At 43.8% G+C, this 14,434-nt stretch overlaps 1 protein-coding gene across 3 annotated transcripts in view; it reads right to left on the reverse strand.

Annotated features, from left to right (window-relative positions):
• Window positions 1–14,434, reverse strand: part of EBF1 (EBF transcription factor 1) — a 276,429-nt gene that overhangs the window by 249,812 nt on the left and 12,183 nt on the right. For all 3 annotated transcript variants that reach the window (XM_062002369.1, XM_062002368.1, XM_062002366.1), the window contains exon 6: window positions 7,404–7,472. In XM_062002369.1, coding sequence (XP_061858353.1) covers window positions 7,404–7,472 — 69 coding nt within the window. The remainder of the gene's footprint in view (window positions 1–7,403; window positions 7,473–14,434) is intronic.

Here is a 14,434-nt window from a genome sequence, read left to right on the forward strand (position 1 = left end):
AAACTACTCATACAGCTCAGCTTCTGCAGAATAAGTCTTGGGTTATGTTGTTACCCAACAAACACTAGAGCTAACACACATTTTTCATGTTCAGACAATTTTAGCTACTCTGCATTAAAACTGAGGATGATCTTTGCAAATACATTTTGCTATCGCTCTTATTCACGTGCACATTCCCACTGTGACAGTAGATATGGAACTAAATCAGGTGTTAAGATGGGATGGGAAATATATCCACACTAGAAGCTCTGTGTACATATATATGCATGTGAGCAAAAGCCAGTATTTCCCACCCCTACTTCCCCCCCCAAAAAAAAAATCACACTCTTGAAAAAGAGAGGAACTGGCACTGAGCTGCATGGAGCCAGGTAGCCCACTGTGCTGAGCACATCCTCCCTGCTGCAGGACATGCTTTGAAGTAGGAGTTCATATTAAGAAATCAATAGGTATGAATAGCACATTTGAAGTTTTGTGACCAGAAAAAAAAGGGATGGATCTGCCTTGCCAGGTCCTAGGCTCCTCTTGGGACCAGCCCGGAGCGCTTGGAGCTTTCCTGATGCCGCAGGAGGTCACTGCACAGAGGCAGACAAACTTTTTAAAGCACCTCTAACCTCAGATGCCCAAATCCTGTATCTGAGTGGAGCAGCAGAGTAATCCACAAGGTCTCCACTAGACCTCAGGGTGCTCCTCTGCACAAACCAACCCATGGGGTCGTCAGGATGGGCTTCAAGGACTTAGACAAACCAGTGCTAAAACTGTTAACCCTTGCTGACCAAGACTGAGATTTTCAGAAAGAGCCCAAGGGACTTAATGGCCTGTCAGAAGCTGCAGCTCTGAAAGCAGTGGGTGGAGAGCTCATCACCTCAGGCTCACCATCCACCCTAGGCAGAACAGTGCTATATGGACACAGACATGGTGACCTTGGGAATGTGGGGCAGCAGATCCAGCAGCACATCCTATGTCTACACTCAAGTCACTTTTCTGGACCAAGAACAACTGGCCAAGGCCCAAAAGACTGAGCAGTAAAGATGACAGTCAAATGCCAAAGGAAATCGAATAGACTGGTCTTCAGTTTCCCTCATGTCCAGGACATTCAATACAAGTCTGGTTTTTATTCTCCATGGAAAAATCTCAATCTCAATTTTCAGACTGCACCAGGAGAACTGCTTCTCTTCAGGAATGGGATCATCTCCCTACCTGGAGACTACACAGCATCTAGCACAATGAGCCTTCTTTGAGACAGGAGCCATCACTATGATGGTAAATGGTAATAACCAGGCATAAGATCACAGCGAAATAAAGCCCACCGCAGATTCAAAAAGCATCAGTGAGTGAAGCAAGTAACTATTAGTGTGAAATGTTTTCAGTGAAACCCAAAACCACACAAAACTTGCCTGGTTTGGGGTTTTATAACAAACTGAAAACTCAGAACAGGTTTGCTGAGAAAAATCACAAACCTCCTGAATGAAGCTGAGACCAAATTAAGGTTTTGCATAATACTTTTGAGATTATACAAAATGTTTATACTTGGAGGCGAAGGGGAGAGAAATCAAACAATCAATAAGCAGAAGCTGGTTTGGCTCTGACCAAGTTCATTCACCCCCAAGAGCAAAATAAATGAATTTCGAAGCAGTGGAGCTATGTGCCAACCCCAATAAGCTGAAACCAAGAGAGTTTTTCGCAAGAATCCTTGCAGAGTTACCCCCAGCTGTAGTGTTTTCATCACCAGAAAGACTGACACCACATGCATGAGGAGCGCTGGTAGAAGGGCAAGTATTTATGTCTGAATCTCTGTGTGAGAAGCATCTACTGATCAGAGGCTCCCATTTATCTCATAACAGTTCAAAACGTTTTTTGCTTTCCAAAGTCATGTGGGAAATGTTTTTGGTAATGCTTCTCAGCTGCATCAATCACAACCAAATCCTTGAGGATATGTGCCTCAGTCCTTCCTTTCTCAGAAATGTATGGGTTCACAGGCAGCAGGAGCTTGCACAAAATGCTCAAGGCCAACTTCTGCTCATCTGACAGCCCTGCTTAGAGGCCAGGAGGGTTTAGGCAGCACAGCCTTAAAAGATAGGCTGGGACACATTTCTGTTCCTCGGACTCCTTCCCTCCTGGATCAACAACTGCCATCTGGCTCTGGAAGGGGCACAAAAACGAAGTGGGCACTTTCCAGGACAAGACTCAAGAGAACAGCCAAATATTCAGGCTCAGGAACATTTCTCATCTATGACTTGAGATCTCTCAGAGAGCACCATGCCTGCCCTCTGGCTCTTCCTGTGTGTAAAACCCACCTAAGGACCCAGCATGGTTGGGACTTGCTGCCTCCTGCAGCTCTGTCCCCAGCATGGGCAAGGAAGGAGCAGGACACCAGCTCACACACCTTCCCCTGACTGCACACAGACAGGGTCAGGTAGCACCTGTGGCAGGGGGGACCAAGGATATGACCAGGACAGGGCAGGAAATAGGACTCCTGCAAAGGAACCTTTGCCAAAACACTTGCATCTTCTGCCACTTTGCTGTGACACCAGCGCTACGACAAGAACCATGTCCCTGTATTCTGGCTGAGGATCAGCTACGGCACTGATCACATCCCCTACAGCAAAGCAATCCTCAGCAGCTCCTTCCCAAGCTAAACCCACCTCATCTTTTCACCAGCACCTCTCGAAGCTGGCCTGTTCAGCCAGCTCACCTGCGCTTCCATCACCCTCTCTACAGGCATGGAAAGCAACTGCAAAAGGCATCAATCGCCACATCTGCCTAACAAGTGGGGAGGATGCAGTAAGTGTGATACAGTCCTCCGTGTCATTTTTCCACCTGCCTGGTGTTTAGGATGAAAAGATGACCAGGCCTGTAAAATACAATCCACTACGTGATGACTTGTAAAGCAGTAAAACAAAGACGTTGAAAGTCATTCACGCCTCTTTTCACGTCATTGCACGGTGAAATTCTACCCACAAACATAAAACTTTTCACGTTAAAGGCTGAAAGATTTCAAAAACATATGTAGGTAAGTTGGCTCCCTCCATCGCCTCAGCAGCTGGGAGCGCTGGGGACTGACTGCAAAGAGCCCAGCTGAGCATCCCCTGCAGCAGGTGCCGAAAGCACGCAGGCCTTTCAGACACTGGTAGCAGGTCGTGAATTAAAATGTGCCTTCGTGTCATTCGATAACAAAGCATAAAAAAACATTACAGCCTCCAATCCACAAGTCCTCACACCTGGCTCCACGGACAAGAGCTCTGATTGCGCTGGAAATGCATAAGCTGCATTCAGAGCCAAAGGAGGCCTCGTTCCTCAAAGATTACACCCAAAGCAGCACATGAAAAACTTCAACATACTGCCAGACAAGGGCTAGGAGAGACCCTGGCCATCCCTGTGCTGAACTGCCACCGAAGGGCACACCATCTCACCCACGGGGAGCTCCAGCACAAAGCCCCTCGACTTACACGGCAGCTGAAGTTTACCTATCCAAAAGATAGATGGCGGTGAGATTTCCTAAGTAGGTCTCATCTGTATTGGCAAATCTCAGCAAAGCCGATTTCAGGTCAGTGCCATCAGCCTGCTGGAGTGCTCTGGGGAGAAGCAAGATTTGGGATGAACCAGCAATTACCAAGCAGGCCGATGTCAGCCGTTTTTCCACGCAGTGTCACAGACTGGAGGTATATGGTATTGATCCCAGATGCTGAGATTCTTCTGCCACTATATTTGGGATTGCAGCGGTTATTCCTATTTTATCAGTCTGTAGGGCTCCTGTTTACTGGATGCAGCCATAAAAGGTAAAGAAGCCCCAGCAGGCATGGGTGACACCGTTAAATATCGGTCCTGACAATGGTAAATTGGGTTTAAAAGCTTGGAACAGAACGCCAAGAGAGAAGCCTGTTTCCTGAACCAAGGAATACCATAAAGCCCCAATTTCTCCCCTATGAAACTTTTGTCATTATCATCTTTTCTGATTCTTACAAAGCAAACCTAATTAGGAAGCTCTCTCATTAGTCTTCCAGAAAAATTAGCACAGCTTATGCTAATTACTCCTGTAAAATTTAATAAACTCGTTGAAATGGGAATAGTCTAATGAGGTTTTATTTATTGAACTAAGATAACTGTAAGGAAAAAGGTTAGGACATCAGGATATCCAGAGTGGTAATAAAACTACAATTTATTCAATTTCTTCGCAGGAATTTTATTGCAAACCTTTTAAATTCAAATATGAGTTACAATTTGAAAGTTAAATCAATCTGAAATTTAATTTAATAACAGGAAGTGCCCTGTGTTTTCTTTCAGTGTGATTACAATACAGCCCTGCCGCTGCACTTGTAGGAGGAATTGTGCGTTTGTAGTGTGACAATAATACCCCTTTTAAAATGAGTTCCTGTTCATCAGATCTTCATCTCGGCACATGTAACTGGATTAGCGATAAAATATACAGGCTATGCTAAGAGGATGATTCAGACACACACAGGTTTCCAAGAAACTTCCTCGAAATGACTGCATAATAGATTTATTTTGTTCTTCAGAGAGGATTTAGATCGCTCTAGGAGTATAAATTTCTCTAGGCCTCTTTCACTACTGTATCTGCCTATGCTATAGTAAAGTATAAAGCAATTTTACAAAGCCCTCCCCTGTTTCAAATGCAACTACAGACTTTTTCTCTGATTAAATAAAAATTTTGCTATTTACTTCTGATAGATATCTTTTAATTGAAAAAGAACACAACACATAGAACTTTGAAGCTGCCAAGCAATCTCTTCACCAAGTTCACTGAACCACCGTGAAGACAGAGCTCTCTCTATCCCAAGTTTCTCCAGCCTCATCAAAGAGAATTAATCCATCCAAAACAGTACTTCAGCATGTAAGGAGAAGATAGCACTTCCATCTAAGTACATATGTCAAAAATCCCATGGATGGATTCTACATTAAATTCTATGTTAGGTCAGAGTCTGCAGATTCGCAGGATTTGATGCAAGAGTTAGATTAAATCCATAGGCAAGACTTTACCAGGGCGTAAGGCACGCGGGAGGGCTTTAGCCCAAATAGTAAATGAACTCTCTAAGCTCACATGCAAATAAAAATAGCTAAATATGGTTTTGCATATCAATTGACATAATAGTCTAAAATTGTGTGCATGGAGAAGTGACAATGGAGTACAACTAAACATACGTTCTGGCTTGTGCAGGCATTTTAACGATAGAACAGTTTTAAAGGACTCGTTTTAAGGTAAAGAGGCTTCATATAGATCACTTCATCCTTTCCAAACCAAAAGAGGGGGGGAAAAAATGAATAGGATAAATGTCACATGAAACATCACTAGAGCCACTAACTGTATAAAGCACATACTTATTTGGCCTAAATTGTCTGAACTAGCCCCAGCCAAGAAAAGGCTTTAAGTACCCTACTGGGACAGATGCGAAGCGGCAACAATAGAAGCCACACTAATGCAATCCAGGTAACACAATCCGGTTTCAAAAACACGGGGAGGGCTAATTACAGTACTGCTGAGTCAAATTTCTTATACCATTGCAACCCACAGGAACAGGTCAAAATCAAATGTTATTCAAACCACAGTCATATCAACCTTCTGTATCAAAGTCACAATTTAAAACCAAGTGAAGAACTTAAAAGCTTAACCCGTTCACGAGCCAAGCGTGGGGAGGCAGAGTTTGTGTGGTCACCTTTACATTATGTTCAGCTTGCATTTTAAAAATAGTCTTCAGACTTGGTACCTTTTGGCATCAATTTACATAAAAACTGGTCAACTGATCGCTGCTAGGAAGCTAAATCTGGTTTTCTCCTGCAACTTTTCCTCATTTTGCAGGAAGCACGTAAGAGACAGCAACTCTGGCTTTTGTAATTTACAATTATTTGCAAGTAGCAGTTTTGCATACTAGATAGTTAAACAAAATATTTCTGTAAACCTGCCGTTAGCATCTTAACATCTCACTTTCCAGTACAATGAAAAATTCATGTGAATTTTGTAGCTTTCATGTTGCTCAAAATGCCACTCTAACACCATGTTTATAGTGCTCAACTCTGCAGCATGCTTATAAAACACATCACTACACAGATTTCACTGTGGGGTTTTTTTCCCCCCTCCACCTTCCCTGGTACTGCCTAATGCTCAGGGAAGATGAAAATATGCCTAGTTAAAATAGATAGAGATACCTTCTGAGATATAAACAGTCTCAGGATTACTTATTATAGCTAATCAAAACATCTGCTATAAGCTTCCAATACATGCACTTTCCTACCAAATTCAAACAAGAACAGTAAAGCAGGGAGTTGGATGACCACAATGGCAGGCAAAGCTCTGCCATACTCATGGGCCCCCCCCTCTCTGCGTGTGCCACCCGACACATCCAACCCTCTTCACCTTCCTTCACAAAGCAGATTCACTGGCACGAAAGACGCTTTAACCTTCATACAGCAGACATTAACTCGGACAATAACGCAGGGAGATGCACGCTACTCTATGCTCTCAGCCCTATATGTACAGGTGTCCCTCCAGCGTCCCTCTGTTCAGAGATCAGTGCAAGGGTATTTCTTTCCCCAGCCGATGACAGACACTTTCAGTACTTCATGGCCATTTAACTCTTCTAGAGTAATGCTGCATAATAACCTCTTTATCACACATGGCTTCGTACGATGAGTTTGGACAATTAAAATGTAAAAATGACCATTTGGCTACCATTTTGCATCATTTGCAAGCACAGAAAAAAACAGGAAAACTAAAATAGATGTATTGTACTACAGTGATTTACTCGGTGATGTCAGATTAGCAATACGGATCTGTTTAAAAACATAATAATTACGACAGGCAAAAATGAATTAATCAACTGGCAATACAGTCAAAATAGTAAGCCAACCAAAGAAAATAACAGGAGGAAAAAAAAAGCCTTACTTTGCAGATCTATTTTTTAACTGTTTTTATGCATAAATAAAAACCTTAAAATGTAGATGGATTGCATCCAACAGAACTACTGTAGCTAAAAGTGATAATGATTCAAACATTTTTCAAATAAAAGTTAAATATTTATAAGCACCCAACCACATTTCATAAATCACAAACTATTATTATTTTATTCCTGAAGCTTCCCTGGCACAGCGTGTGAATTGAGCCACAGAAAGTCAGAAAGAAAAATCTCTTCTTTATGCACATGAATCAGTTACAAGAAGCGGAGCCCTCCAAAGAGCAGGTCGCTCCGTTATCCTCCATATGGCCCTTCCTTGGCACTCACAATTGCAAAGCACAACTAATTTGGTATCAAAAACAAAATTTCATCCGTGTATACTCCTAATTCTTCCCCAGTAGCAACACAGGGCAGGTGTTTGGTTATAATGAGGAGGTGGCGGGGTGGGGGGGGGGGGGGTGTAGAGGAAAAATGGAAGGAAACAATAGCAGTCCTTACCTGTCAATTATCACTGGATCTGATGGAGTCTCATTTCTGTTGCCACAGCTTTTCTTGTCACAACAGCGGCTACAGAGCAAAAGTGAAAGGATTTAGTGCGACCATTACACTGTAAAATCATCATTACGAACATGGTAGGTTCAAATTGCCAGCTAGAGTTACCGCTCGGTCCCTGCCTAGAAATCAGTCAAATGTGGTGGGTCACATATGGGTTAATTACTATGTTTAACTTCTGGCACAGCTGGTTAGCAACGGAAAATATAAAAAGAGAGGGGTTTTGCCCCTTTCACAAATAATAATTCAAGGATCACCCGAAACAGGGAGACCTGCCTGTATGTAGCCTCTTTTCCGTGGGGTTTAACAGTTGTCCTGCATTCTCCCTCACACAAAATGAGGCAGCGTTTTCCCTGCTGAGTCTGGTTTTTACATTTGCTTAACGCTTATGTTACACATCCACAAGATATTCCTGCTTCTACACAGAGCCGAATTCTCAGCTACTGGGAAACCTCCCCCCCTCACTCCCCTCCAAATCCAAAAGCACAATTATTTTCCCTCCAAGAAACACTGTTATCAATGGGGGAGCTAAAATGCAAGTGAATTCAGCTTTTTTATGCCGGAGCGTGCCTGTTTCCTCAAGTTTTCTGAGCATGTTAATGATCACTAATGCCATGGAGAGCACAGCTCCGGCGGCTGGTGCCCCACGTCAGGTCAGATACAAAGCAGGCATGTGAAATATAAGCTCTGTCTCCCAAAGCACTGCTCCATCGCTGACCTCGAGGCTGGGATTCTTTTGAACTAAGGTGGCTCGTTGTTTCCTAAGAGAAGTTAAATTGTTGTTTGTGATGATTTGTTGTAAGGAGTTACTGTCCATTAGGAGCCATTGCAGGTGAGCTCACGGGCAATATATACACCTCTGCTTGGGGCAGGAATCACTCCTGGTGCATCCAGAGCTGTGGCTGAGCAATATGGGGGCTGCCCTGCTCTCCCCAGCAGCCCATCTAAACCCACAAGACCAAGTCACAGCTAGGTGTAGGTGAGCAAAGCCTCAGACTTTCACCCACCTGGCCACTCTGAGGAGGAAACACTCACGTAGCAAGGAAAGCTCCTGTTTGTTGACATCCCTTAACAGAAAATCCTCCACTGAGGTCAAGTCTCCAAGGAATTATATATATATATATATATATATATATATATATATATATATATATCTCAAGAAGCTCCTGGTCTTCCCAAGCCCCACTTAGTTCCCAGGGACCTGCTGGAATAAAGCCTGGGCAGCTCCTGTGTGGTGAGGGCTGCAGAGACCACATACCACAGTGGCACCAAGTGACAGCAGCAAGGACCACGGCATTTGCTCTGCCTGGCCAGACCTGAGTGCATCTCTCCATTCAATAAACTTTTTGGTAAACCTCAACCACAGGCAACCAAATCTTTGGAAACCACCAGGCTTGTTCCAAATGGCATCCTGGGAACCTGCACACAGCCCTTGTTTCAGCAGCTGGCTTTGGGTGGCTGTCAGGAACGACCACTGCTCACACTCCCACTCAGATGAACTATTTTCTTTTCCCCAGAAGGTGGAAGAACATGAGGGCAGGAAGAAGCCCTCACAAGTGCCACGCTATATAAATAGCCCTGTTGGGAGTGTGACAAAGGTTCTCTTGTGCTGCCGAACAATAGAGTGAATAATATACAGTTACCCACCAAGATTAGCAATAAAGCAACTAACCACACTAAAGATAACAAAAAAAAGGGGGCCTTTTACAAAAACAGCCTGTTTAAACATGGCTTTAAAAAAATTGTTTTCAAAGAGAGGAAAATACATAATTCTTTTCACCGCAAAAAGCTTCAAGGCAACTATTCAGGGCTGAAACTTTTCACAGTTAACACATGTGCGGTATCTTCATTTCGGTGGAAGTTACATTGTTTGGCATTGCCAAAAAAAACTGCTTAATTTTACAGCACAATACCACAATTGATCCACCAGAAAACGCAAGAGCCCTTGGCACCCAGAAAGTATTAAAATTTAGGAAGGAATAAAATATGCTGTAGGTAAATAGTCATGTGGACATTCATGGGGGCTTTTTTTGCCTATAAAAGGCCTTGTCATTGGAGTGCAGCTAGAATGTGTGGGGTGAGAAAATTTACCCACAAACAAGGCAATAAAAACTGCTAATCATTTTTAAATGATTAAAATGTAATTAGAAACAGAGTTGGCACAAGTTAAGACAATGCAGTTCTTGTGACTGAAGCGAACCAGGGCTGGTCCTGACATTCTCACAGCAAACTGAAGGGACAGAAATTGCCACACTTACTCAGGCAAGCAAAGGTTCCCAGGCTCCCAGCCCGAGATGGGCAGATACCACCATCCGTGCACCACCAGGCCCGGAGGCCAGCACCTTCCCAGGGCGCTAGCCCAGCAGGTGAGGCGGCTGCTGGGGCCTGAGATGGGGAGGTCTCAGCCTCAGCCCCTGCCACCAGCGGGATGGAGTCAGTCAGGCTCTGGCTGATGGGGACAGCCTTCAGAGAAACGCTGCACTGTTCATGGGGTGGCTCCTGATTCAGATGGGGCTTCCCAAGAATGCACCCCAATAATCCCAAGTAGTACTAAGAGATCTGACTCCTTTCACCAGCATTTGAGGGTGGTGTGGAAGAGGTACATGGCTGGTACATCCCACTGTCTGGTACCCATGTGGCGTGAACGGAGGCCCCAAGTGTTCTTTCATGTTCTAGATAACTATTCTTTAAACTTCAGCTTGCCTTTTGAATTTTTTTTCCCTCAACACCACAATCCAAGGTCTTGTCTATCCTAGTTTTTCTATGCAGAGAATTAAAACATCACACAAACCCTGAGTCCGAGACTTGTTTCCGTGTCGCAAGAAGTGCATTTAACTCAACTTGCCTCGAAAGTTTTGGCTCTCAGTGTCTGCTTAACACTTGTCAGTAAGTTCCTAAATATTGAGTGCTCTTTCTTCTTTCCCTGAAGGAACTTAAAAAGTCCCAGGAGCTTCTCCAAGTCACCCAGAAACCCTCCAGCTCCCAGCAAGGCTCTGTGAAAGCGCAGGGAGAGACATCGAGTGCCAGCTCCTTGCAGCCAGGAAGGCAAGGACTTGTTCTCACTGTTCCTCCATGACACCTCTCCCCAAGTGGGGCAAGGAGCCATGACTCGGGCACAATGCTATCTTGGCACACAGTAAAAACCTACAGAAAAGAATTTTTGGGGGGATTTGCTTGTTTTTAAAATGTGTCGTCTTTGATAGCAGTGCAGCCTCTTCCCATCACAATCTCTTCCAGCTCCTGCACCCCATCTCTGCCTAGCCCGGGTTTCCCTCCCTCCTTTGCCATCCTCACCACCCCCAGAGCTGTGCCCTTGCCACATGCCATCCCCATCCTGCCCCTTCACAGGCCTCTCCATCCCCTGGCCAACACGTCTCCCAGCTTTTGTTGCTACCTTTGTCCTCACCCCACCCCTCTGGGGACTCGATGGCCTCCTGCCCTCTTGCTCCATACCTTTCTCCTCCCCTTCTCTTCCCCATGATGGAGCATCTCTACCCAACACTGCTCAGCCACCCAGGAGATCGCCTTCTTGCCCTGATATCAGCCATCTCCTTCCATCCCAACCCCAGCGTGGTGGTCAGTAGCACCCTCACAAGAAGAGCCCTGCTTTGTGTATATGGGCTCAGGCTTTCTGCAGGGACAATGAACAATGAGAAATTACGGGGCGATGGCACGTGGCCAGAGCAAATGCGACTTTCCGATCATTTAGCTGCCAAGCTCTAACAAGTCATTGGAGAGTCCAAGTGGGAGATTTTGCAGAAGCTCCCAGCGAGGTGGGTTTCACCCTGCAGATGATGCAGTCGTGACAACCCTGGCCCCAAACAGGCTCCTCTCCCCAAAGCGTGGAGGTACGGGAGCTCCTCGACAAAACAGCTGTAAGATTTTATTTTACACAGACAAAACCCATATTTTACTCCAACCTCATTCTCAGAAATCACTGAACCATTTTAGCTGAAACTTTCCAAAGAAAGTCAGCCTGAGGCTGACACCCTGCAAAGGACATTTCAGCCAGAACAGTTTAAGTTTGGCAAAGCTGTAAGCCACTGAAGGTTTCATAATGGAAATTGTTGAGGCAATATTAACTATAGATGTCCCTCCCTGTGCTGCCTACAATACTAATAAATTCCACTGAGGCTGTTAATTCTCCCCAGCTATTAACATTTTGCCAACAGTGTAGATTTTTATATTTGACAAAACACAATGAAATCCTTTGAAATAAACAGCCACCTGAAGCAAATCTCAGCCCCGCTTTCCTACCACAGCCAGGACTCTCCTATACATTTGAATTCTTTGTCTTCTCCGTGCCATGGTTGTAGTATACTATAAATACCCAGCTTTGTCACATAAATGCAAAGTTTTATTGTGCAGTTAGCCTTGATAGAAAGCACTGCTGAAAGTTGTTTAGAAATTAAATATCTAAAACAAGCTATTTTAAAATACAGAGCCCTCACTATTTCATGTCTGAAATGAAGAAATTTCATCTTAGGGAGAGCAAGCTGTCTTTCACACCATATGGCTAATGGTAGTGCATAGCAATTAGCTGGGCTGATTAATGGGGAACAGACTCTAATTTTATGCTTATAATTGAGGCTGCATTTGCACCCCTGGTGCAAATTCAGCACATCCCAACTTCCACTTACAACAGGCAAGAAATCAAGAGAAACAGAATGGCGTGGAGAGAGAATTTTTTTTCCCCCCTTCTAGACCCCTAAAGAGCATCAGATTTGCAATTTAAAAGACTGTTAGCAGCACAATAGATGACAGATTTGTGCAATAGGGTCAATCGGCCTGGTAAACAAACAGCACCCTCTTACACATGTATAGGCAGAGAAGGAAATGGGAAATATCTAATATGAGCTGTAAGAAATTTGAATATGTCTCCCCTACTCCATCAGACACACAACATTTGCCTACTGTGGTCTGATGTTATTAATTTTTTGGGTCCCTTATACACTATGGTTATGAAACACAAAGCAAGGAGTAGCAGTAAACAAATGGAAGAAGACAAATAAAGCTCTTGATCCAGCGAATTTTAAGAACAAAGAAAGCGTAAAGTGGTTTAATAAAGAGAAAGACTGCACATCTTTCCACCTTCACCCAACGGAAGTAATTTCGTCTCAGTCAAAGTATATTGAACGGCCATAAATCTTTGATGCAGGTATTTGGTCTTCTGGTTAAAACTCAGCCCTCTATATAAAGTTTCATTTTACTTCTTACTCTTTATGTTTCTAAAGTATTTATAAGAAAATTGATACATTAAACTAGGCGATTCTTGCTCCTGAATGGACAGCTCAGTGAGTGGCAGGCAGATGTAATTCCTACATCCGAATCTTGCAGTTTAAAGAATCGGGAGTACGTATTGCTCAGGACATATTGCTCTGCTTCATATTGCAGATTCGGAGCCTAGTGCTGCAGCCACTTGAGCATGTGCTTAACACTACTCACAGGAACAGTCCCACTGTTTTACTGGTCTGTTACATGCAAACAGCAAAGCACCCACTTCAGCCTTATCAGGTCAGGGGCCTCCTGTAATATTTCCATGAATTGTTGCTGTCTAGGTATCTAGTGTGAAAGTGGTGCTAACTGGGAGAATGATTTTTAGGGCAATTACAAGTTGTCATCAGGACTGGGTTTCCATTTGGAAAGGGAGAAGTGGCCTGGAGTCCTCAGCAAAACCACTTTGCGGCTCCCAACAGCAGGAGAAGCTCAGGCACCTCTTGGAGATCTGGCTCTGATCTGTAATGGGTTATCTTTGGTTTCCTGGAAGAAGCCAAACCTACTAAATGAAGCAGTCAAATGGGAACTAAAATCCTCTAAATCCTGCAAGGAAGAATTTGGGGGGGGCTGCATGGCATTTGACCCAGGCTGGCAACGCAAAGGGAGCAACTCTTTCTCTGCAGGCATGGCAGGGCACTGTCCTCAAGCAGGGTTTTATCAGGGAGGAGCTGCTGTGGAGGACAAAGCATGCAGATCTCCAAGAATGAAAAAGAAAACAACCCAAAAACTTTTAAAAAAATCAACCAACAGAGAAGTTTCCATCTGAATATTTTGTCTAAGACTCTCCCCCACCAGGAAACCCTCATCCAAGTTTATTCTCTTAGAAGTGGGTATTAGTTTTTACCCTCAAGTTACTCCTTTTTAGTAAATGTGTTTTGTAAAAGTTACAACGCATGCAATGGCATTTTTACAGTCTTAAAACAACTGATTGTAACAATGAGCTTATGCAAGAATGCCTCGTCTTCCATCAGGCAATTATCTTCTGACATCGAATAACATGTAGCAAATTGTTTTTTTCAGACATAAAAACAAAAAAAGCCAACCCCACCAACTTTAATGAGACTGCAAGGTCAAGTTCTCCGAGGTGTCGGAGGGGTCTGTATCAAGATGCTGCCCTGTCTGCCGTAAAAAGGAAGTAGAAGACGCTTCACCTATTTCAATCAGCCAGAAAAGAGAAGGAAGCAGCTGCAGAAGTACTGTGTTTGGGAGAGAAGATATTTGACTGTCCTGAATTTAAGGCAGGCATGTTGAGGGGAAGAGAGCTCAGGGCAGAGCCAAATCTGTACGGGGAAGTTTAAAGAAATCAACAAGATGACATCTTTTGTGTGGAAAAGCATCACCTGCTCCTCTCCACCTGAGCATGAGCAGCAACAGCACAACAAAACAGGCCTCCTGACCTCAAGTCTTAATGCACATCCAGACAAAAAAAAACCCAAAAAACTACTATTTTGTCATTTTACCAAGGAGGCTTTGCTGGGAATTGAGGGCAGAGACTTTTTTTTTTTGCTAGAAGACTATAATTGACTGTTAATTTTGGAGAGGGGACCTTTTGTGGGCTAGTGTCTAAATGAAAACCAGTGGCGTTCTGTTCAGAATAACTCTTTATAAATAATTGAAAACTAGTGTGACAACTGAGACCTTGCTGCTAATTACACACACCAAACTGTGTTATTTTGGGATTGTTCAATGCAAGAAAGATA

This window comes from Colius striatus, chromosome 9 (assembly GCF_028858725.1).
Source record: "Colius striatus isolate bColStr4 chromosome 9, bColStr4.1.hap1, whole genome shotgun sequence".
Classification (NCBI taxonomy): Eukaryota; Metazoa; Chordata; class Aves; order Coliiformes; family Coliidae; genus Colius; species Colius striatus.